The sequence below is a fragment of the Pseudoliparis swirei genome, chromosome 15 (assembly GCF_029220125.1).
Source record: "Pseudoliparis swirei isolate HS2019 ecotype Mariana Trench chromosome 15, NWPU_hadal_v1, whole genome shotgun sequence".
Classification (NCBI taxonomy): Eukaryota; Metazoa; Chordata; class Actinopteri; order Perciformes; family Liparidae; genus Pseudoliparis; species Pseudoliparis swirei.
Window position 1 is genome coordinate 912,598 of NC_079402.1, and position 26,638 is coordinate 939,235.

At 50.9% G+C, this 26,638-nt stretch overlaps 2 protein-coding genes across 2 annotated transcripts; one reads left to right on the forward strand and one right to left on the reverse strand.

The window, feature by feature from the left end:
- Positions 1–10,027: 10,027 nt before the first annotated feature.
- dnajc25 (DnaJ (Hsp40) homolog, subfamily C, member 25) lies at positions 10,028–25,713 on the reverse strand. Its single transcript, XM_056432900.1, has 5 exons — positions 25,336–25,713; positions 24,444–24,596; positions 11,098–11,468; positions 10,625–10,724; positions 10,028–10,303 (listed from the first exon to the last, which is right to left on the reverse strand). The coding sequence occupies exons 1-5, from the start codon at positions 25,672–25,674 to the stop codon at positions 10,181–10,183; spliced, it is 1,086 nt and encodes a 361-aa protein (XP_056288875.1). The 5' UTR covers positions 25,675–25,713; the 3' UTR covers positions 10,028–10,180.
- Positions 11,992–14,934, forward strand: LOC130205487 (uncharacterized). Its single transcript, XM_056432901.1, has 2 exons — positions 11,992–12,761; positions 13,473–14,934. The coding sequence occupies exon 2, from the start codon at positions 13,581–13,583 to the stop codon at positions 14,634–14,636; it is 1,056 nt and encodes a 351-aa protein (XP_056288876.1). The 5' UTR covers positions 11,992–12,761; positions 13,473–13,580; the 3' UTR covers positions 14,637–14,934.
- Positions 25,714–26,638: the final 925 nt, after the last annotated feature.

Sequence of the window (26,638 nt, forward strand, 5' to 3'; positions counted from 1 at the left end):
CCTTCCTGTACACATAACTTGCGAAGGTTTGATCATATCCCATATAGTACACACAAGCACACACTTAAAGAGGCGGGAGACTGTCCTGATAGGGAGTTTTTTCCATACCGTTTTTGTATTAGCAGACTATGTGCTCAGAGGAATATCCAGTAGAAAGAAGAGGGTTACAAATACCTGGAGACAACGGTTCTCTAGTACGAGGAATATAAAAGATCCTGGATATAAGAGGGTTCAGCTTAGCTTCTTATGAGATCTATCAAGTTTTTGGATAGCACACTACACCTATTTCTACTTATAATGTTGAGATTTCCACTCTGTACTGAGATCACACTACACTTATTTAGTCTTATTATTGTTAGAGATTTCCACTCTGTACTGATTTAATTTCACCTATTTCTATTTATAATGTGCAGATCTCCACCATGTCACTGATCGAGCCAGTTCTTCTAGATTTATATTAAAATTGAGTTACATAATGAATTATGTAAAAATGGGGATTGTTAATATTAATCTGATTTATTGAAGGGACCGTAATGTCTAGGTTCCGGCAAAACATCAGAAGAGACGGCACTTTGCCTGTGAGGAGACAGAGATATTGTGTCTGCAGCTCAAGGGCAGCTACACGCCGGACCGTATTCAACATTCACACTTGTTATCAATATTTACACATACCAAGAGGGACGCACGGCCAACAGACAGCCCCCACCCAGGGGTAAGAGGGATGGGATATGCTCCTGTGACGAGATCTGGGGGGAAGGGATGGAATCTTGATGGGCTGGGGGGAAGCGTGGGTTCCTGGGGCTAGACAGGTGTGTTGAGGAGAGCTCCCCGTGTGATTGCAATCGCAGGTGAGCATTTGTACTTTGCTTTTGATCAGTGAATAAACGTCTCCCTAAAGGAGAGAACTATAGCAGACTCGGAGTATTGTATAAGCTCTTCCAGGCTGTCAATTCTGAATTACGTTACACAGCCTCCTCAGCACCTGCTGTGAAGCTGGATGTGGCTCTGTGTGGTTTCTGTCTTTAAAATCATCCTCTGTGCAGTTAAAATCCCCCCCCAAGAATAAAAAATCCTCCGAGGCACAGTCATTTAAAACATCATTAATTTTGGATAAAAACAGCTTCCTCTCTGCCCCGGTTGTTGGAGCATAGACATTAATTAGAACAACATTAAAAAGGTCGAACCGTGCTTTCACAAAGAACAGCCTCCCCTCCACGATGTGTTTGACCTCCAGTGACCGCGGGCTGAAGGCCCTGGAGAAGAGGAAGCCCACTCCTCCGCTGAGGTTGGTGTTGTGGCTCAGGAGGACTTCCCCCCTCCCTCCTCCAGTCCGCCTCGTTGGTGCTGTCGCTGTGCGTCTCTTGTAAGAAGAGAACATCGTTGGCTTTCATCTTGTTAAATTCATAAATAGATGTTCTCTTCTTACTGTCCCTCGCTCCATTTACGTTTAAAACTCCGACTCTGAATGTGTTCATTAAAAGAAAAGAGTTTAAAAAACAAATAAAACTTAAAACCAAGAAATCAAATAAAACACACATTGGAGCTCTCCACCTCCCCCTGCTGGATGCACTCCTTCACTTTGAGTAAAAACTTTTTCATTCTAAAAACCTCTTGTTTGTCTAGTTTTTTTTTCCTCATGTGGAAGTGGCACGACTGTACAAAAGCCACGAGGTTAGGGAAGTGATCCCTGACCTCTACTTTTTGTTTGTTTTTTGTTTTATGTAGAAACAGGCTGATTTCGTCGGCTGTATACAGCTTTTGTTCCTGACTATTTGTTAAAATCAGAGGAGAGTCGCTGTCGTCTGACCCCTCCTCATCACTGCTATCCTCCACCGGCCCCGCCCCCTGACTCCTCGTCCTCACCTCCACCCTGCTGGCTTTGGCCTCGCTGCCAGCACTCTGGCCGCTCTTCTTTCTTTTCGGGGCCACTTTCTGCCCCCCTGCTTCCTCCTCGTCCATCTCTACCTGCTCCGCCCCCTCCTCCCCTGCACCGTCCTCCTCCACCTCGACTCCACCCACCTGCCCTACCCCTATGGGCTTCTCACCACCCTTGTCCTCGTCTTTTCCCTTTTCCTCTTTTTCACTTTCCTCATTATACTCCCCCCCCACCCCCCACTTCCACCTCTAAGCCCGTGCCACCATCACCACCATCACCAATATTATATTTTGTTTTTAAATCTTTTTCCCTTCTTTTTCTTGTTTTCCTTCCTCCTCCCCACTTCCCACCTCACCCACAGCCTCTACCCCACTGCTCTTGGCAGATCCACCCACATCCCCTCCATTTTCATGGTCCGCTTTTCCTTTTTTCTCCTTCCTCTCGTCGCTCCCGACTCCACCCACAGCCTGCTTCTCACTGCCCTGTCCAGCCTCCCCACCCTCATCCCCACCCTCGCCACCCTTGCCCCCATCGCCACCATCACCACCATCACTCACTCCCTCATTCATACCCACCAGGCCCGGGGTAATCGGAGAGTTCGGTGGCCGCCTTCTGGGCCGGGTCGAGAATTGTATTTGTTGACATTTGTCACGTTAGTCCATCTTCTCTTAAAGTGGGCGACACACGTTCAGCATTCTGACACCGCAGCCTCTGCATGGGTTGTACCATGCGAGGAAGTTCACCCCTCCCAAATAATAGAGTTGGTTCAGTCCATTATGGAACCAACCAACTCAATTTGGGAGAGGTGCGCTTCACCCCTCCGAAATAGAGTTGGTTCGGTCCCCGTTTTTCCAAAAGTTTTCAGCTCCTGATAGCTGGGCCGCCCGATCAACGATACGCGTCAGGGAGGACGGACGGGAGGAAGAGGGCAGGAGGGGCTGGAAAAGCCAGGTTGAAAAAAAGAAAGGCATTGGAGGAGGATGCTGCCAAATGTGCCAAGCTTACAGATTTATTTTCAAGAGGACAAACACAAGTGGCAACTGGTAAAGAGAGACAGAGGCCTAATGATTAGCAACATAACTATTCGGCTAACGTTGTAGCCTTGATTAATATCATTGTAGCGTTGTCAACCTATTCACAAGCAAAATATTACATTGAATTAAAATATTAGCCTTTTTATCTCACCCAAAATATGGCGATCCATACTTTGCAAATATTATGCAAATATTGATATATACTATTGATATTGATTTTGAACAGTGGCGGTTCGTCCATAGGGGGCGCTAGGGCGCCGCCCCTCTTAAAATTTGTAGATGAAAAAAAGAAAGAAAAAAAAAAAAACATCCTGTCAAAAAACATTATATGCCAAATCATTTAAATAGTAAATATACCGTGTTGACGCGCTAAATGTGTGTGGGAGACAGTCAGCCTGTCAACAACCACTTAAGTTAATGTGAAAAAATATAATATATCGCCATTATCACGGAGAGAAGCCCCTCCCCTTTTCCGAGGCGAGGGTTAGGGTTAGGGTTAGGGGGTGCTAGTGACTATTTTTGCTCCATCCCAATACGCGCAGACCGGCATCGGAGCTCTGCAGCGGAAACAATCGATCGGCATATTGAGCACCCCTGCATTCAAGCATTAAATAGCCGAGAGGTTTTTTCAGCGTGAGGAATTCGATGAGTGGCGGGAGTGCGTGAGATAAGACCGAAATGCGTGAGTCTCACGCTCAATGCGTGAGACTTGAGAGCCCTGTATCTAGCTAAGAGCATGGAGCTAACTCGCTAACAGCATGAAGCTAACCCTGTTTGCAGAGCAGAGCAGCAGAAGGAGACCGAACTGGCATCGAAACACAACGAAGAAGTTCTGAAAAACAGACACATTCCCTCCAGAATAATGGAAACAGGCTGGTTACAGACATGATGACTTTAACCAGAGAGTAAAGTGACCACTTTAAAGAGAGGAGCTACTTTTCTTTACAGTAGTGGGTCTGCTCTGTCACCCAATGTAACATGTGATCTCTTTCTGACTCTATTCTGCTCTGAACCTCTTTCATGTGAGGGTGAAACTCTTTTATTCTGTAAACCTCTGAAACCCAACCCAATGTTCCTTAAAGCTGCTCTGAACCTCTCAAGCCCAAAGTTACAGTGTGTTGATAGTTGTTATTGGACCGTGTTGAGCACGCTGTGTTCTTTAAATAAAGCTTTGATTTTTACAATATTCTACTCAAAACCTTTTGTCTTCTCATTGTTGAGTGATATTTAAACTGCGCCCCCCCCCCCCAAAATTTACCAGCCGCCACTGATTTTGAAGTATGCAGTAATATCACTCTTAATTTTTCTTTGTAGCTTCGGAGCAGCAGATAAGACAAAAGTTATATATTCTAAGAAAGAGCAGTACAGTACTTGATGAACCAATATGCATTGTTTGCTCAGAAGTGGGTGTAGTAAAGGAGTAAATCACCACTATATAATACTCATGCAGAAAAATGATAATGACCATGACAATGACCATGACCATGACAATGACAATGCCAATGACAATGACCATGGCGATGACCATGACAATGACCATGGCCATGACCATGACAATGACCATGGCGATGACCATGGCAATGACCATGATAATGACCATGACCATGACGGCCCCCATGAGGTCTCACTCCAACAAATCTGGCCTACTGCCTGATCTGAGTCTGACACCCCTGCTACGCCCTTCTGCCTTTTTTAATGTTGTGCATATTTTTTGTTAACTTCTCATCTTAAGTGGATTATTATTGTTGTATTTAACCATTACATTATTTGTTGGACCATGGTATTAATAAAAGAACTACAGGATAGTAAGAGCTGAACTGTTGCTTCATTTATCCAATTTCCACTATAGCCTACCATGAAAAAAGTAGGCTTCAAGTTTCAAGTTTCAAGTTTTTATTGTCACATCCCCTTTTATACAAGTATAATCGGTTCGTGAAATTCTTATGTGCAAAACACCCGACAGCAGTAGCAGACTAAAAAAAGAATAAGAATGAGAATAAACTATACAATATCCACACAAAAAAAAGAAGAAAGTATTAACAATATATATATAAAACAATGTAATAGAATATACATCATGGCAATATATATATATAAAACAATGTAATAAAATATACACTTTTTTGAGACTATATATATATATATATGTATATACAATATATATATATATAAACAATGTAATAAAATATACACCATGGCCATAGATATTCACAGAATATGTTCTGGTGTGTAGTGTTAATGAGGGTCTCAGTCCTTGTTCAGCAGCCTGATGGCCTGACTGAAGAAGCTGTCCCTCAGTCTGTTTGTGCGGCACTTGATACTGCGGTATCGCCTGCCTGACGGTAGAAGGGTGAACAGTTTGTGGCCGGGGTGGTTATTGTCTTTCATCATCCGTTTGGCCCTGGCCACGCACCGCTGGTGTATATGTCCAGGATGGAGGAAGCTCACCTCCAACGATGTACTGTGCCGACCGCACCACCCTCTGTAGTGCCCTACGCCCAGGGCGGTGCAGTTCCGTACCAGACGGTGATGCAACCTGTCAGAACACTCGATGGTACTGGTGTAGAATGTTCTGAGGATGCGGGGCCATGTTGAATTTCCTCAGTCGCCTAAGGAAATACAGGCGTTGTTGGGCCTTTTCACCACGTGAGTGGTGCGTGGTCCATGTGAGGTCCTCGGAGATGTGCACGCCGAGGAACTTGAAGCTGCTGACCTCTCTACTGCAACTCCGTCTATGGAGATGGGGTGTGCTCTCGCTTCCTGTAGTCCACGATCAGCTCCTTGGTCTTCTTGACGTTGAGGACGAGGCTGTTCTCCTGGCACCACTGTACCAGTGATCCAACCTCCTCCCTATAGGCTGTCTCGTCGTCGCCAGTGATCAGCCCCAACACTGTTGTGTCGTCAGCAAACTTGATGATGACGTTGAGCTGTGCATGGCCGTGCAGTCGGGTGTACAGGAGTAGAGGAGAGGGCTCAACACGCATCCCTGAGGGGCTCCCGTGTTGAGGGTCAGCGGCTCTGAGGTGGTACCGCCATCCTCACCACCTGGCGCGCCCGACAGGAAGTCCAGTATCCAGCTGCACATGGTAGAGTGCAGGCCTAGACCTCTGAGCTTGGTGTCGAGCTTGGCGGGAACAATAGTGTTGAACGCTGAGCTGTAGTCCACAACCAGCATTCGCACACAACAGTTCCTCCTCCAGGTGGGAAAGGGCGGTGTGAAGTGCCATGGCAATTCGCGTCGGTGGATCTGTTTTGACGATATGCAAATTGCCATGGGTCCAGCGTGGCAGGCAACATGGAACAAATGAAGTCCTTGACCAACCTCTCAAGCATTTACTGACAATCGAGGTGAGGGCTACGGGTCTCCAGTCATTCAGGCAGGTTACCTTGGGGTGTTTGGGGACAGGCACAATGGTGGACATCTTGAAGCTCTCAGGAACAACAGCCTGGGACAGGGAGAGGTTGAAGATGTCTGCGAAGACTCCTGCCAACTGGTCTGCACATGCTCTGAGGGCGCCCGGGATGTGGTCGGGACCTGCCGCCTTCGGATGTCCACCCGCTTGAAGGCTCTGCACGTCAGCCTCTGAGATGATCAGCAGGCTGGTCTCCTCGGCGGCGCTGCCTTCGGGCTGCCGTTCACGTCGAACCGAGCAAAGAATGTATTTAGCTCGCCTGGGAGGGAGGTAGAGGAGTTCTCTTCACCGCTGGTTCTCCCTCTGAAGTCCGTGATTGTCTGTAGCCCTTCCACACACCTCTCACGTCATGGCTCTTGAGCTTTTCCTCCACCTTGTTCCTGAACTCCCTGGCAGAGCCGATGGTCTTACGGAGGTCGTGGCGGCTCTTTTGTATTCCGCCATATTCCCGAGTCAAAGGCGGTGTTACGCGAGTGCAGCGCATCGCCATTTATCCACGGTTTCTGGTTGGGATAACCGAACCGACTTGGTAGGAACAACGTCATCTATGCATTTCTTGATGAACCCGGTGACTGAGGACGCGTACTCACTGACGTTGTTGTCCACGACCCTGAACATATCCCAGTCAGCACGTTCAAAACAGTCCTGTAGCATAGACTCCGATTGGTCCGACCAGCGTTGCACTTCCATCACAGCGAGTCGTTGCTGCCTAAGCCTCTGCCTGTAGGCGGGGACCAGTTGGGTGCAGCGGTGGTCCGACGGCCGAACGGGCGGAGGAGGGCTTTGTATCCATCCCGGAAGGGAGTGTAGCAGTGGTTCGAGAATCGCTCCCCTCGTGTTGCTTTTTTGTGTTGGTAGAACTTGGAGAACTTTCTTCAGGTTCGCTTTGTTGAAGTCCCCGCCACAATGAAAGCAGCCTCGTGTGCCGACTCCTGCTCGCTGATCGCCCGAGAGTTCCTTCAGCGCTATGTCCGTGTTAGCTTGAGGCGGAATGTACACAGCAGTTACGGTGACTGCTGTAAACTAAACTCCGCTGTAGCCAGAATGGTCGACACATGAGCATTAGGTACTCCAGGTCCGGGGAACAGAACGACTTGAGAGTATGTACATGACTTTGGTTGCACCAAGATCTGTTTATCATGAGACATACCCCTCCACGATCTTTACCAGAGAGAGTCTTTGTTCTGTCCGCTGTGGACGGAAAATCCTGCCGGCTCGATGGCTGAGTCGGTAACCTCCTCCGACATCCATGTCTCCGTAAGGCAGATGATGCAGTTGTCCTTAGTTTCCCGGTGGAATTGAATACGAGCCTGTAGCTCGCATAGCTTATTGTCCAAAGACTGTACATTTGCCAGTAAAATGGTGGGTAGTGGGGGTCGATTGGCTCGATCTCAGCCTGACCACGCCAGCTCGCTTTCCCTCCGTCGGCGACGCTTATGTGAGATCGCGCTAAAATGGACGGAGATAGTTCCGCTACTGTTCCTGGCGGACGTCCGAGTTGAAAACTCTGGTAGGCGAGCAACTGCCGATCCAATCTCCAGAAGTGTGCATCTGTCGACGTTAACTGGCTGCTAACGTTTAACGTGCAAAAATAGTCGCAATAAGAAGAATAAATAACAAAACTACTACAAAATCCGGGAGCTTGAGCCTGAGATTCCCGGGCTGAAAAGTGGCCCCACTCCGGCCCTGATACTCACCACGTGTGCGTCAGGTACAGCAGCAGTGACGCCGCTCGCCGCGCTCTCCGTTGGAATCGGCGGCGTCGGCGCAGCCGCAGCGCCAGCCGGCGCTCCGGCAGCGTCTCCTCTCAGAGACGCCGCGGTCGCAATCCCCGCTGCTGCAGCTGCGGCAGCCGCCGCACCTGCCTCGCCCCACGCTGGTGTAGCGCGACGCGGCGCTCCGGACGGACCCGCGTCGCCTGGACCAGCTGGCGCAGGGTCGCCTCGCTTCGAGCAGGCTCGCGGTGTGCCCTCCTCCCGCAATGAAAGCACTTCATCGCCGATGAAGACGCGTAGACGTTATAGTTAACATCATCTACTCTGACGCTGAAGCGCAGGTTTAACTCCGCTCCGGTCGTTGAGTATCATATAAACCGATCTACGGTAACTCATGATATGCTTCATCTCGCTCTTGATCCCCGATGAGATCTCTCATCGGGAGACCAGCTCGCCGGGAGAGCTCTCTGCTGAGAAACTCATCGGAGATGAGCGGAGGGACGTTTGAAACGAGGACTCTGGTGGACGGCTGGTCCAGCGGAAACACCTGTACAAACAAATCTCCCACCGAGAGACCCTCCTCTACCACGCGGCTCACCTTCGCCACCTGATCCAGGAAGATCACGACCGAGCCGTTCATCTTGGCGGCGGACTTCACGCTGCCGAACCCGACTTTCTTCCCGACTGCCCGAGCCAATTCCTCCACGCTGCACGAGGAGTCACCGGCAATCTTCATACCGTGTCTCCTCGTGAGCAGCGGGGGGGGAACCGGGGCAAACATTCCGCCACGCACCGAGCCCGGTGAGGCACCGGCAGCGGGAAGACACCCAGAGAAAAACCCAAATAACCACCAAACAATTTAAACTACTGTGAAACCCAACTAATACACCACATAAACTAAATACACACAACTATGAAAGAACAGAGAAGAGAGAAACACACAGACAACGCTCCGCAGCTCCCAAACACACACCCTGTCGCTCTGACGCTCAGCGTGAACTGAGAGAGAGAGAGAGAGAGAGAGAGAGACAGAGAGAGAGAGAGAGAGAGACAGTTAGAGAGAGAGAGACAGATAGTTAGAGAGAGAGAGAGAGAGAGAGAGACAGGATGTCTCAGTGTTGTGTTGTTGCTTCATATTGTGTAATAAACTGATTCAGATGTCATAAAACAAGCTGGTGTGTAAATGAGATATATATATTATATATATATATTATGCAGAGGTGCAGTCGGGCAGCTCCATTGGATCACATGTCAGACTAACAGCCGGTGAGACCCGGCGTGTCTTTGGTTCTACAGACAGTTTGAAAGGATCTGAGGAACAAACCGGTTTCATAAACTTCAACACTTGTTTGTGTTCATGAAACCAAAATGACAAACAATAAATAAAAAGCAGTAAATGGTTTCTGACAACCGATGAAGGTCTGTCAGAGACCATCGTCATCGTCACCGCTCTTCCTCCTGGAGCCGTCGGCCAATCGAAAGTCTCCTTCGCACCGAGATGACGCCGTGGCAACCAGACGGCTTCGGGGGCGTTTTGTTCCAGCTCGGCTAAATCTTTATGCGAAGCTAGGCTAACCGCCTCCCCCGCTTCGTCATTATGCTAAGCTAGGCTAACCACCTCCCCCGCTTCGTCTTTATGCTAAGCTAGGCTAACCACCTCCACCGCTTCGTCATTATGCTAAGCTAGGCTAACCACCTCCCCCGCTTCGTCTTTATGCTAAGCTAGGCTAAATTGACTGAGTGAGGTCGTTACTCAGGTCTCCTGGAGAAATAAATCAACACTTGTTTTAATGCTCAACCGACTCTTCAGGCGTCAGCCTGTTGGTCCCTGGAGCAGCAGCCAGGCCGAGGGCCGGTGCCTTGCCCAAGGACACGCTGCCTTCAGATGTCTCTTATCCAACAAACACATGCTGCAGTCTGCAGAACAGATGTCATTGATCAACTTTCATTTGGTTTGAATGGCACGATGTAAAGAAGACGAAGAACACGAAGACTGATGAGCCTGAAGCCCGTTAAACAGTTTATTCCACTTCATGACCCGACTATGAAAATATCTCTCCTCATATAAACAGCATAGTTCCTCTTTCTGTACAGTCCACCCAGCAGAGTGTGTGTGTGTGTGTGTGTGTCACAGGCTCGGCCTCAGTCGTCGATGAAGGTCAGCCGGCCCGGACCCTCGTTCTTCATCCAGCGGCGGTACCTCTTCATCCTCGGGTCGGTCGCCATCTTGACCTTCATCTCCGCCTCCTGCTCCTTTCTGTGCATCTGAGAGAGACACACACACACCACACACACACACAACACTTGGTTTGTCTGTTTAACTGACGGATGTTTGTCATTCATTAATAACGGCCTTAAACCCAGATGGCGAGCAGTAGAACGAGCTCATCGTCTGCAGCCGGAGACTTCCTGTAACAGCAGGCCGTGGCCACTAGGGACACACCGGAGACCTCAGACCTGGACTTGTGGACCTGGACTCGAGGACTCGTGAGGACCTGGACTTGTTCACGACCACTCGGGGAAGCGAGGCGATGGAGGACGATATGAAAGTCCAATCTCATCCAACAGAGAAACTGAAGGACGAACCTCGTAGTTTTCTCTGACCCACAGACGTTTCTCCAGGAAGGACTGCCGGGCGCTCTCATCCACGCCAGAGAACTGGGACTCAGACAGCTTCATGTTCCTCCTGGGGGACCAAGTGGATGGATAAATACATACATATTTAATACAAATATATAAATAAATATGTATAAATAAATAAATAAATATACATATGGATAAATACATCTAAATATATAAATACATATAAAAATAAATACATATAAATGAATACAAATAAATAAATACATATAAATATATAAAAATAAATAGAAAAGATATATAAATAAATATACACATAAATATGAATAAATATATATACACACATAAATATATATTAAAAAATATGTATATAAACATATATTTTAACAAATGTATATAAATAAATACATAAATATAATCATATATAAATAAATAAGAAGCTGTCCCGACTCTTTCCCCGCGTCCCAGTTCAAACTGACCTGATGATGTAGAACTTCTCCTCCTCGCCGTACTCCTCCCTGCAGAGGGTGAAGCGGTAGAACCAGGAGGCGCACCAGGAGGCGTACTGGGTGAGGTAGTAGGGCGACAGCACGATCTGGCACAGCAGGATGTGGCTCAGGTTGGGCTTCTGGTAGCCGCCCTGGATGTCGATCTTGTTCTTGATGATGTCGCGGATCACCTCCTCCTCCTGCTCACGCACCTCCTCCTTGGAGCGCCGGTTCTTGCCCTTCTCCTTGGGCCGGTTGAGGAGGCCCTGCTGCTTGGCGATCTCCGTGGCCTGGATGCGGTACTTGGGCACCGTCACCAGGTAGTTGATGGCCTCGTTGTAGCTGCTGTGCCAGCTGTAGAACTGGGGAGAGACGGTGAGACGGTGAGAAGGTGAGAAGGTGAGACGGTTCCTGTGAGCGGCCTCACCGGCGTCAGCATGAAGAGCATCACACCTCAACAACCTGAGACCTGCTCCTCTACCTCATGGAGGCGCGAGCAGCTACTCCGAGCTGCATGCGGGTCACACGATGTGGGTCACACGATGCGGGTCACACGACGTGGGTCACACGACGTGGGTCACACGATGTGGGTCACACGACGCGGGTCACATGACGCGGGTCACATGATGCGGGTCACATGACGCGGGTCACATGATGTGGGTCACATGACGTGGGTCACATGACGCGGGTCACATGACGCGGGTCACATGACGCGGGTCACACGACGCGGGTCACACGACGCGGGTCACACGACGCGGGTCACACGATGCGGGTCACATGACGTGGGTCACATGATGCGGGTCACACGATGCGGGTCACACGATGCGGGTCACACGATGCGGGTCACACGACGTGGGTCACATGACGTGGGTCACATGATGTGGGTCACACGATGCGGGTCACATGACGTGGGTCACATGATGCGGGTCACACGATGCGGGTCACATGACGTGGGTCACACGACGTGGGTCATGTTGGAGTAGAAAATGTATCAACAGCTGTCTCTCCCATCTGTCTATGGGGGATAATCTAATCCTGTGTGGGGTCATGTGGAAAGGTCACAAACCGATGACTTGAGGTGATGGACCAACTGGAAAGGTCACTATGATGTTGGGGGGTTGCAGAATAAACAAAGCCTTCAAGGGTCTCCTATTACTTATCGAGGGGGAACAGATTCCTCTGGAATGTGCACGTCTCGGCGATGTGTATAAGAAGAGACGAGTCGACGAAGAAGGCAGCATTAAGTCGGAGACTTCTCATAAGGAGGGTTCAGACTTTGCTCCACTCAGCTGGGTGTTTCCATGACTTGTTTGATGTGATTACTTATGTGTTCCATGACTTATTTGTCTAGTTGAATCACTTGTCCACTTGTTTGTACCTGGCTCACATTCTGATCATTTGTGAACTTGTTACTATATAATAAAGTGTGATAAGACCACCGTGCTTAGAATACTTTTGATTTCTCACAAGGCATCGGAACATTTATTCCACCACAAATTGGCGACGAGGATGGGATGGACGCGCAGCGCTGGACTCCGACGGACGGTCAGAAGGCCATAAGATAGATGATTCCTCCCCGAGGGTGAGAAGCTGCCGTTCTGCGGAGACCAGGACTGCCGATCCAACCCAGTTGAAGTAACAACGAAAAACACGCGGTGAGAGATTAAGATTATTTTGAGATCAATCAAGTCATGAAAATGGAAATTTTTAAAAGAAAAATCTCACAATCAGTGTTGTTAACAGACGTGTTTTGAAAACTGTTGGGTTCTCTAGTGGTTTGTATGCACCAGTTTGGCGCACACTTCTCAGGGAAAACAGTTAGCAGTTTTTAGAGATAGCAGCGGTCGCTTGCTTGCTTTAGTCATCCATGTGTATTGTTTAAAATTTTGTATAGAAAATTTATTGACGCACACTGCGACGTAATACACGAATGATTAGAGATGGGTAGTGCTCAGAGTAAGAGTGAGACCGTTGAGAGCCATGTGGTCCCCATCCTTCCGCCTCTGTGTAAGTTTATGTCTGATCGATATCCTGGAAGCTTGGATCAAATGCAAAAGTGGATAGAGATTGGTTTTCCATCAAACGGAAGTTTGAGTGAAAATCAATTAAAACAGTTGGAGGTATCACTGGGGGAAATGGAGAGGAACGCAACAGCTCAGCATGCAGCCTTATCAAAGAAAAAGCAGAAGAAGAATGTAAAGTTTGAGGCTGACTGGGAAGCATTTAATAAGTGGAAATTTGAGTCTGAGAGAAGGGAGGGAAAGAGATTGAAAGCATTCAATGCACTGAAAAACATCGATCCTGTAAAGGATGCTAACATACTTTCCACTATTCACCAAAATACTGTGTGCCCTTGTCTTTCTGAGGTACTGAGGAAATCATTGGATCCAGAACTGGACTCCGCCCCCCCCCCTGCTCCTCCAGCCTACGTGCAGCAGCCCTCCCAGTCAAATGCAGCACACGTTTCAGCAGACATGGGAAGAGGACAGCAGCCGGACTCAAGCACCGAGACGACCTCCTCACCGGCCGTGACCCGCCTACAGTCTCAACAAAGGGGGGCCATGTTGCAGGAAGAGAGGGAGGCTACAGCTCTCAGGCCAATGATAGAAGTGGCGGGAGCAGAAGGCCCGATGCTGGTTTTCAGACCCTGGTCAGATGCAGATAGAAGTGAAGCAATGATTCATGTCTGCAATCCTAAAAGCAATCTCACGAGATGGGAGACTGATCTTAGGCAATTTGTCAGAGAATATCGTCCCACTATGTCAGAGTTACGGCGTTTGATGGCCAAGGTGCTGACAAATGATTATCACAAAATTCAGCATGTTTTCAACAATGCAAGAATGACTTTCCGCCTGAGTGAGCCACTCTACGAGGATGCCAAAAATGTGAACTTTCGAGATGCGGTTGATGTCCTCATTAACACCGTAAAAGAACAGTTCCCTTTGAGACTAAACTTGTCCTATATTACCTCTTTGTCACAAGGGCCACAAGAGACTTGCAGTTCCTTCCTGGCACGTCTGACAGGAGCCTTTGACACTCATAGTGGCCTCAACCGACCCAATCCAATGGGAGCACAGCCCCTGACACCATATGAGGTCCATCTGAAAGAACATTTTCTGAGCAGAAGGAGACCAGAACTCGTACACATGGTAAGAAATGCATGTGTAACTTGGAAAACATGCCCACTTGCCGACATCCTTCAGCACGCAGAACATGCAGAAGACGGGGCACAAAGAAGAGATGATCAGAAGAAAGAGGGCAGACAAAGGAAACTGGAAGAAGCACAGCTGGCAATGTTTAACACCCGAGCAGAGCCAGCCCAGGAAACCGCCCGTGGCAGATTTGGGGGAGGAAGGGGCCAGACAAGAGGTCATACCAGAGGTCAGGGAAGACAAAGAGGTGGGGGCAAGCGCAGAACAAGTAGAGATTACAACCCAGACGTCTGCCATTGCTGCGGGAAGCGTGGACACTGGCAAGCTGATTGTCCAGAGAACACAAGGACAGGGCCTGCATTCCGCACGTCTGACTGAAAGGAGGGGAGGGAGGGGCGGACCCCAGAGATGGACAGCCTCTCCACAGGAAAGCAGGTAGCACACAACACTTCACATGCACAAAATTTCACAATGTATGCCAACAACCCAGGCTTTAAGAAATTCCCACAATTAACATTGATGATTTCTAACCACCCTGTAACATTCTTAGTTGATTCAGGAGCTACAAACTCCGTGTTAAGAACAGATTCCTTGCCAAGTGCCCCCAAAAAGAGTGGCAGGAAGAGTTACAGTGGGAGCGAGGGCGTACCAGTCTTGGAAAGTTGCTCAGTTCCATTGAAATGTGAGTTAGATGACCAAATAACAAAACATTCTTTTCTAGTGTCGGAAAACTGCCCAGTAAATCTGATGGGGCGAGATCTAATGTGCTTTTTTGGCATTAGGTTAGTTTCAACAGAAGAAGGCATCAAAGTGTTAAAAAGAGCTGAACTTCCTTTATTTCAGATGATGAACTATAATCCAAATCCACTTCTGTATGCATACGAGTGGGAGCTAATGTTAAACCATGGAGCTCCGAAAACCCATGATCTTATTTCATTTGCACGCACACAGTACTGCAGCAGGAAATTATATGCAGCCATTACATTGTACATCCCATGTGAGCGTAGGGCCAGATAGAATATACGAGGAAGCATGGTATGATCAACAGGTAGAAACAGAGAGTTTAGACCTGAAGCATGTTTACTGGTCAGAGGAGGCTGCTGCGGTGTCTGTGTCTCTCTCTCCATCCCAGGGGAAACTGTTCCTTGGAACCACTCCTCACGTATCATTGGCTAAGCCGTCACACTGGAAATGGCAGGATCTGGGTCCGTGGCTACAACAACGTATCAACCTCTTGGACTTTAGACCGGCTGCAGAAGATTCGAGGATCGAATTTAGCGCGATTGGTGATGTATTTCGTATTGCATTGACCGACACAGTACATGTACGGAGAACGTTAGAGCTCACAGAAGAACACATTGAACATACAAGCTTGTATCCACTTATTATGACAACAGGTCAAATTCCTGAGTTGTAAAAAGTGCCACCTTCACTGTGGGCTGCACACAAATACGATGTGGGGCTCATAAAAGGCGCAGCACCATTGGTAGTGTGTCCTAAGTCAGATTATAGGCCATGCCTAAAACAGTATCCACTTAAAAAAGAAGCCATCGATGGTATAAGACCAGTTTTTGAATCCCTTTTAAAAGAGAGGCATCCCTCTCATCCATGGTCCATGGTAGAAACCTTAGTGCACGTGACAAACTGACTTGGACTGAGGAAGCCGAGAAGGCATTTGAGGATTTAAAGACTTCCTTATCGCAGGCCCCGACTTTGGGCTTGCCAAGACCTGACTTACCTTATACTCAATTCATAGACCAAAAAGACTGTTACATGACATCTGTTTTGTGTCAGCCGCATGGAGGAAAACTCAGGCCTGTGGCCTATTTCTCCTCAAAACATGACTTTGTTGTCACAGGTCTTCCTCTCTGTTGCAGCAGTTGGAGAAGCCATGGATTAACATCACGGGACATTGTGGGCTATTCTGATGTCACACTTATAGTCCCGCATGCAGTTTCCCACATCTTCCATGCCAGAAGACTTCTCACCTCTCTGCTCAGAGATGGTTCAGATATCATGTTGGAATAGCGTGACATTACGGTAAAACGCTGCGATGAACTTAACTCAACTACACTTCTTCCGACTGCAGATGATGGAGAGCCTCATGATAGTGTCCAGGTATTGCAACAGACATGCATCCCGAGACCTGATCTGTGGGACACACCTCCTTCCAATGCAGATTCGAGCTATCTGTAGCTATCCAGCTCACCCACAACGGGGCAGCGGTCAGGTTGTATGTTACATCACATCACACACCTGTTGGTGTCAGGCTTACTGCACACCGATCAGTACAAGCAGCAGAGCTGATTGCACTCACAGGGGAATGTAAGGTAGCTAAAAAGGTAAAACTAACAATTACACAGGTTCACTTCATGTATCTGGAACGTACATGACCTTGGGCCTCTGTGGAAGACACAGAGGATTTCTAACAGTGGCAAACCCATCACACCACACGGTGGGTTTCAGCTGTTTTCAGTCGTTAAAAGTGAAGCTCACATCTCTTCTTTTTTGACCTGTGTCAATAGTAAACATAGTGGCAGATCTGGTGGCAAAGGCGGCAGCCTTATCGGGCACCCCTTTTCCCCACATAGACTGATTCCAGTCCTTAGGCAGGTCTTTCCACAATTCATTCTTTTGCCAATGCCCAGGAGCGCTCCCTATGGAACGCTCTGGTGCCACTCTTTGAGTCGAGGGTTTGACAGCCCAGACGGCAAGCCTTGTTTGCCACGCGCTCTCTTCCATACTTCTAGATTTTCTCATGGAGGAGACCACGTGGGCAAAGGGGGAATGTGTAATGCTCTAAATGCAAGTTCATACACCAGAGCATTTTCAACATTTGCAATAATAACAACAGCAGGGTCACCGCCTGCAGATACACTTTGAACAGTTAGTAATGTATTTTAAATCTCACAGTATTTAGGTTTTAACATCAGACATCATTGTTCTTATCATCCTCAGTCAGCTGGTGCGGTTGAACGAGAAAATGGTACCATTAAATCTAAACTGGCGAAGTGTTGTGAAGAGACAGGCCTATCTTGGGTGAAAGCACTTCCGCTGGTGCTTTTCACATGCGCATGCGAATCAGGAACAAACATGGCCTCAGCCCTTTTGAGATAGTGCTCGAGACCCCCTTGCACTGGACTGGGTCCAGTAAGACACGCTTTGACGACTGATCATAATGAAGACAGCATGCTAAGATATTGTGCTAATCTCTCATCCTCACTCTCAGCACTTCACACACAGGTGAAAGCTGCACTTCCCTCACCAGCCACTGCGATCCAGCATCACCTGAAACCAGGAGACTGGGTGCTCATCAAGGATCACAGGAGAAAGCATTGGAAGCAGAGACGCTACACGGGCCCCTTCCAAGTACTCCTGACCACAGAGACGGCGGTGAAAGTGGAAGGAAAAGCAACGTGGGTCCACGCTAGCCACTGCAAACGCATCCCAAACCCAGAAGGAGAAGGAGCAGCTGCTACGGGTCCGGACTAAAGGGGAAGGGTGAGAAAAGCGAGCGCCTTCCTCCATCAAGTAGTGTGCCAAGCTACCGACAAGCGCACCATTAGCAGTGACGTAACCAAGCACCTCACTCATTTTATGTGGCTGGGAAGAGAGAGGAGGGGAGCAAGCCCATAGTTTCTCAAACCGCAAAGCTGTCATATATAAATCAGTGTGGTAGGAGGCGAAATCATGTGCGAAGGTGTAGCCACCCAAGAAGCAGCAGCGATGGAACAAAGATCTCCAGCATCACGACCCCCCTTTAAGAAGCATGGGTGCAGCCAGAGCAAAAGCATGCACTCACTACTCTTTCTAACCACAATAGCAATTATCTTGTTCCTTATCTATAAATTGCAATCACATAACATAGACGGCAAAGATACTAGCCCTTTCCATCTCTCCAGGAAGTGGCAGGAAGGAAAAAAAAAAGTTTTCCACTGCCCAGCTGAACAATGTGATGCGAACAATTGTTCACTCTCCTCAATAGAGAATGATACTTGGGTTAATGTTGAGGACAATGTTTAAGCAAGCAATGTATTTACACAGTAGATTTAGCAAACTATAATCAATTTTGTATGTACTTCTTTGAGGTTGATGATGTGATGTTTTGAAATCTTTGTGAATCTACACCACGGATGTATGCTCTAAGAATGTTTTAACATTTTGTTACTATTTTTTCAGTTAAATTGTCAAAAATGACAAAAAGAGGGGATTGTTGGAGTAGAAAATGTATCAACAGCTGTCTCTCCCATCTGTCTATGGGGGATAATCTAATCCTGTGTGGGGTCATGTGGAAAGGTCACAAACCGATGACTTGAGGTGATGGACCAACTGGAAAGGTCACTATGATGTTGGGGGGTTGCAGAATAAACAAAGCCTTCAAGGGTCTCCTATTACTTATCGAGGGGGAACAGATTCCTCTGGAATGTGCACGTCTCGGCGATGTGTATAAGAAGAGACGAGTCGACGAAGAAGGCAGCATTAAGTCGGAGACTTCTCATAAGGAGGGTTCAGACTTTGCTCCACTCAGCTGGGTGTTTCCATGACTTGTTTGATGTGATTACTTATGTGTTCCATGACTTATTTGTCTAGTTGAATCACTTGTCCACTTGTTTGTACCTGGCTCACATTCTGATCATTTGTGAACTTGTTACTATATAATAAAGTGTGATAAGACCACCGTGCTTAGAATACTTTTGATTTCTCACAAGGCATCGGAACATTTATTCCACCACAGGTCACACGATGTGGGTCACACGATGCGGGTCACACGACGTGGTTCACATGACGCGGGTCACATGACGCGGGTCACATGATGCGGGTCACATGACGCGGGTCACATGACGCGGGTCACACGACGTGGGTCACACGACGTGGGTCACACGATGCGGGTCACACGACGCGGGTCACATGACGCGGGTCACATGACGCGGGTCACATGATGCGGGTCACATGACGCGGGTCACACGACGTGGGTCACACGATGCGGGTCACACGATGCGGGTCACATGACGCGGGTCACACGACGTGGGTCACACGATGCGGGTCACACGACGCGGGTCACATGACGCGGGTCACATGATGCGGGTCACATGACGCGGGTCACACGATGCGGGTCACACGACGCGGGTCACACGACGCGGGTCACACGATGCGGGTCACACGATGCGGGTCACACGATGTGGGTCACATGATGTGGAGGAACTTCTGGTGGGCGGACTCGCGGGTCTTTCCCTCCAGGCCGGGGTCACATGATGCGGGTCACATGACGTGGGTCACATGATGCGGGTTACACGATGTGGGTCACACGACGTGGGTCAGATGACGTGGGTCACATGACGTGGGTCACATGACGCGGGTCACATGACGCGGGTCACACGATGCATGTCACATGACGTGGGTCACATGACGTGGATCACATGATGTGGGTCACATGACGTGGGTCACATGACGTGGGTCACATGACGTGGGTCACACGATGCGGGTCACACGACGCGGGTCACATGATGTGGGTCACACGATGTGTGTCACATGACGTGGGTCACATGACGTGGGTCACATGACAGGTCACATGACGTGGGTCACATGATGCGGGTCACACGACGTGGGTCACACGACGCGGGTCACATGATGTGGGTCACACGACGTGGGTCACATGATGTGGGTCACATGACGTGGGTCACACGATGCGGGTCACACGATGCGGGTCACACGATGCGGGTCACACGACGTGGGTCACATGACGTGGGTCACATGACGTGGGTCACATGACGTGGGTCACATGACGTGGGTCACATGATGCGGGTCACACGATGTGGGTCACATGACGTGGGTCACATGACGTGGGTCACATGACGTGGGTCACACGATGCGGGTCACATGACGCGGGTCACATGATGCGGGTTACACGATGTGGGTCACACGACGTGGGTCACATGACGTGGGTCACATGACGTGGGTCACATGACGTGGGTCACACGACGTGGGTCACATGACGTGGGTCACATGATGTGGGTCACACGATGCGGGTCACATGACGTGGGTCACATGATGCGGGTCACATGACGCGGGTCACATGACGTGGGTCACATGACGTGGGTCACATGATGTGGGTCACATGACGTGGGTCACATGACGTGGGTCACATGTGGGTCACATGTGGGTCACATGACGGTCACATATGGGTCACATGTGGGTCACATGTGGGTCACATGACGGTCACATGACGTGGGTCACATGACGTGGGTCACAGCGGGTCACACGACGTGGGTCACATGACGTGGGTCACATGATGTGGGTCACATGATGTGGGTCACATGATGCGGGTCACATGACGTGGGTCACACGATGCGGGTCACACGATGTGGGTCACATGACGTGGGTCACACGATGCGTGTCACATGACGTGGGTCACATGATGCGGGTCACATGACGGGGGTCACATGACGTGGGTCACATGATGGGTCACACGACGTGGATCACATGATGTGGGTCACATGACGGGTCACATGACGTGGGTCACATGACGCGGGTCACATGACGGGTCACGTGACAGGTCACATGGCGGGTCACGTGACGGGTCACATGATGTGGGTCACATGATGGGTCACATGACGTGGGTCACATGACGCGGGTCACATGCGGTCACGCGGGTCACACGATGCGGGTCACACGACGTGGGTCACACGACGGGTCACGACGGGTCACATGACGCGGGTCACACGGGTCACATGACGGGTCACACGACGGGTCACATGACGCGGGTCACACGATGGGTCATACGCGGGTCACATGACGGGGTCACATGATGCGGGTCACACGACGTGGGTCACGTGACGGGTCACATGGCAGGTCACGTGACGGGTCACATGGCGGGTCACGTGACGGGTCACATGACGTGGGTCACACGGCGTGGGTCACATACGGGTCACATACGGGTCACATACGGGTCACAGACGGGTCACATACGGGTCACATACGGGTCACATACGGGTCACATGACGCGGTCACATGACGGGTCACATGGCGGGTCACATGGCAGGTCACGTGACGGGTCACACGACGTGGATCACACGACGTGGGTCACACGATGCGGGTCACACGACGTGGGTCACACGACGTGGGTCACACGACGCGGGTCACACGATGCGGGTCACACGACGCGGGTCACACGACGCGGGTCACACGATGCGGGTCACACGATGCGGGTCACACGATGTGGGTCACATGATGCGGGTCACATGATGCGGGTCACATGACGTGGGTCACATGATGCGGGTCACATGACGTGGGTCACATGATGCGGGTCACATGACGCGGGTCACACGACGCGGGTCACACGATGCGGGTCACACGATGCGGGTCACATGACGTGGGTCACATGATGCGGGTCACACGATGCGGGTCACATGACGTGGGTCACATGACGCGGGTCACACGACGTGGGTCACATGCGGGTCACATGACGTGGGTCACATGACGCGGGTCACATGACGTGGGTCACATGACGTGGGTCACACGATGCGGGTCACACGACGTGGGTCACACGACGTGGATCACATGATGTGGGTCACATGATGTGGGTCACATGATGCGGGTCACATGATGCGGGTCACATGACGTGGGTCACATGATGCGGGTCACATGACGTGGGTCACACGATGCGGGTCACACGACGTGGGTCACATGATGCGGGTCACATGACGTGGGTCACATGACGTGGGTCACACGATGCGGGTCACACGATGCGGGTCACATGACGTGGGTCACACGATGCGGGTCACACGACGTGGGTCACATGATGCGGGTCACACGACGCGGGTCACACGACGCGGGTCACACGATGCGGGTCACACGACGCGGGTCACACGATGCGGGTCACACGATGGGTCACATGATGCGGGTCACACGACGTGGGTCGCTATGATGGGTCACATGACGTGGGTCACACGATGCGGGTCACATGATGTGGGTCACACGATGCGGGTCACACGACGTGGGTCACATGATGTGGGTCACACGACGCGGGTCACACGACGTGGGTCACATGATGTGGGTCACACGACGTGGGTCACATGATGTGGGTCACATGATGTGGGTCACATGATGTGGGTCACATGACGTGGGTCACACGATGGGTCACGACGTGGGTCACATGATGTGGGTCACACGATGTGGGTCACACGATGCGGGTCACATGACGTGGGTCACATGATGTGGGTCACATGATGCGGGTCACATGACGTGGGTCACATGATGCGGGTCACATGATGCGGGTCACACGACGTGGGTCACACGATGTGGGTCACACGACGTGGGTCACATGACGTGGGTCACATGACGTGGGTCACACGATGCGGGTCACATGACGTGGGTCACATGACGGGTCACATGATGCGGGTCACATGACGTGGGTCACATGATGCGGGTCACATGATGCGGGTCACACGACGTGGGTCACACGATGTGGGTCACATGACGTGGGTCACACGACGTGGGTCACATGACGTGGGTCACACGCGGGTCACATGACGGGTCACATGGCGGGTCACATGGCAGGTCACATGGCAGGTCACGTGACGGGTCACATGGCGGGTCACATGGCAGGTCACGTGATGGTCACATGACAGGTCACTTGACGGGTCACATGGCAGGTCACGTGACGGGTCACATGACGGGTCACATGACGTGGGTCACACGATGCGGTCACGGGTCACATGACGTGGGTCACATGATGGGTCACGCGGTCACGATGGGTCACATGACGGGGTCACATGACGGGTCATGCGATGGGTCACACGACGCGGGTCACACGATGCGGGTCACACGATGCGGGTCACATGACGTGGGTCACTGACGGGTCACATGGCGCGGGTCACACGATGCGGGTCACATGGCAGGTCACGTGACGGGTCACATGGCAGGTCACGTGATGGTCACATGACGGGTCACATGGCTCACTTGACGGGTCACATGGATGGTCACATGACGGGTCACATGGCAGGTCACATGGCAGGTCACGTGACGGGTCACATGGCAGGTCACATGGCAGGTCACATGGCAGGTCACATGGCGGGTCACATGACGGGTCACACGATGCGGGTCACATGACGCGTGGGTCACATGGCGGGTCACATGACGGGTCACGACGTGGGTCACACGATGTGGTCACATGACGTGGGTCACATGACGTGGGTCACATGACGTGGATCACATGATGTGGGTCACATGACGTGGGTCACATGACGTGGGTCACATGACGTGGGTCACATGACGTGGGTCACACGATGCGGGTCACATGACGTGGGTCACACGACGTGGGTCACATGGCGGGTCACATGATGTGGGTCACACGACGGGTCACACGACGTGGGTCACATGACGGGTCACATGACGTGGGTCACATGACGGGTCACATGACGTGGGTCACATGCGCGGTCACACGACGTGGGTCACACGATGTGGGTCACATGACGGTCACATATGGGTCACATGTGGGTCACATGACGGGTCACACGACGGGTCACACGCGGGTCACACGATGTGGGTCACACGCGGGTCACATGATGTGGGTCACACGGCGGGTCATGACGTGGGTCACATGATGTGGTCACACGGGTCACATGTGGGTCACACGACGTGGATCACACGACGTGGGTCACACGACGTGGGTCACACGACGTGGGTCACACGATGCGGGTCACATGCAGCTCGGAGGGGAACGGCCTTCAGCTGCCAAATAAAAGTGTAGGAAATAAATACTAAAGTAAAAAATAAACCTCGATCAAAAGAGCAAGGATGGGACGTCTCTCGATACGTCTTCTGATCTTTAAAATGGTTTAAAAGCATAGCTTCTTATTATATAGAAATATATTTATTTATGTATATACACACACACAAATATTCATATATATATAAAGTATGTATACATAAAAAAATTATATATATACACACACAGACATATACAAATATTTATAAAAATATAAATATTTCAATAAAGATATTTATATACAGATATATATAAATATTTTTCATTTCAACAAAAGATAAAGCTAAAGCTCTACACTGTAGGTTTCAGCTAATGCTATACATTTTTTGTGGGGGGGATCATTTACAGTGGCGGATTAAGCCACTTTTTCCACCTATTTAACAAAAAGTGCATGTATGTGTGTGCATGTATGTGTGCACCTGGAAGATGGAGATGGCGCAGATGGTGACCAGGATGACGACCCTGACGTCCACCTTGGGGGTGAGCTGCCGGCGGTAGTACGTGTAGTAGTGGTGGTAGTACTCCTCCGGGTGGTCCAGCATGTAGTCGTAGTCCCTCCGAGCGTCCTCGTCCTGCACACACACACACACACACACACACACACACACACACACACACACACACACACACACACACACACACACACACACACACACACACACACACACACACACACACACACACACACACACACACACACACACACACACACACACACACACACACACACCTGAGCAGAGCGTCGTTTCTCAGGACATTGTGTATTTAAAACTCTGATTTGTTTGTGATGTTGAACCTTGAGAGACGTCAGAGTGAAGATATCACGTGATGCTCTGACGCTTTACACCTCACAGCCCAAAACACACAGAACCAAACCAGCCTGGTCCAAACGGGTCAGAGCAGCAGGAGAAAAGAAGAAGTGTGTGTGTGTGTGTGTGTGAGGAACCACTAGTTCCTCCATGACTCGACATAAGACCATCATACATGATATGAAGTAATAATTCATGACTGGTCAACATGGCCCGGTGGGGCCCGGTGCCGGTGGGGTTCCGGTGGGGTTCCGGTGGGGTTCCGGGCCAGCTGCTACGGGACGTGGATGTGTGGGTTAGAGGAACGTACGTCATCAGAAGGCGACTCAGTCCCGACGTGGACATTATGCATGTCAACACACCGCCTACAGGAGGAAGTGGACCGTGGTTCTGCAGGCACCGTGTGGTGAGGACCAGCGCAGCTACATTAATAACACGAGGACTGTGATTCGTATTATTAGAGCGCGGAGCTCCAGGGTCTCCGAGGAGAGACGTGACCGACCTTTAACGTCTCGTAGGCGGTCGCGATGAGGAGGAACTTCTGGTGGGCGGACTCGCGGGTCTCTCCCTCCAGGCCGGGCTCTCCCGACCGGAACCGGTCCGGGTGGTACCGGCGGGCCAGCTGCCGGTAAGCCCGGGCGATGTCCGGCTTGGCGGCCTCCCGGGAGACGCCGAGCACGTCGTAGCAGACCTCCGCGCCGCAGTACAGACCCTCCACCAGCGCGGCGGCCGCCGGCAGGCAGCACGCGGCCACCAGGAGCACCGCGAGCCGCAGCCGGGGCCTCGCGGGGCCGGCGGGGCCTCCGGGGCCTCCGCGGCAGCGCTGCGTGGGGGCAGCCATCCTGATCCGCTGCTGCCAACTCTGCACCGGAGCCCAGGCGGTCCGGTCGCACGCTGCTGACGTCACCACCAGGGGCCGGAGACGAAGAGATGACGACGCGTCAAAGATCGTCTGTGCGACAGGATGCTCGCGCAGACGTTTCTCAGACCTGCGTCAACTCTCCTGTTTTGTTTAAAAATATCACTTGTATGTGGATTGTAGACCCGCACCACTGTATATAACATGTATATGAGTACACACAGACTTAATAACTATGCTTTTAATGTATACAGCGCTTATCAAGGTACTCAAACACACTTTACATCACATAAAAACATCCTAAAATATATACAATAAAAATAACACAGAGCACACAATCACTCATTAAAAGCAGTGGGTTTTGATTTTAAAATGGAAAGGCCGGTGCAGTCTCAGATTTCTGGGGCGGCTTCTGATTGGCAGGCGGCCTGGACGCTCTCAGAAACGCCGTTCCACCACGACAGGCCGTCCCTGAGCCAGTGGAGGGCGGCCTGGAGGTCCAGCCTCCACACAGACCAGGCGGACGAGGGGATGGAGCTGCAGCCCCAGAGGGACCTGAGCCGGGCCCTCTGTGACCCGGTCCTCAGGCCCCCTGGAGAGCCGGGTCCCTGCTGAGCCCCATGGGAGGGTCCTCAGGGGGGCCCGGGAGCAGCCTGAGCAACACGCCTCAGGACCAGAACCAGGACTCGGACCCCACTGAGAACGGCCACGGCTCCAAGTGGGGCCGGTCGTTCCGCCTCGCCAACCCGGCGCCCCCCACGGAGCGGCCCTGGTTGGAGCTGTCGGCCAACCCGCGGCGCTACGCCGTGGTGTGGTCCAGAGCGGCCAGAGCGGCCGCCAGCATGGGCAGCCACCCGGCGGCCACCCGGCTCTAGAGGAACTCCCACCGGTTCCTGCAGGGCGCCCAGAACCAGGACCACCCCGGGTGCTCATGTCGAACCGGACC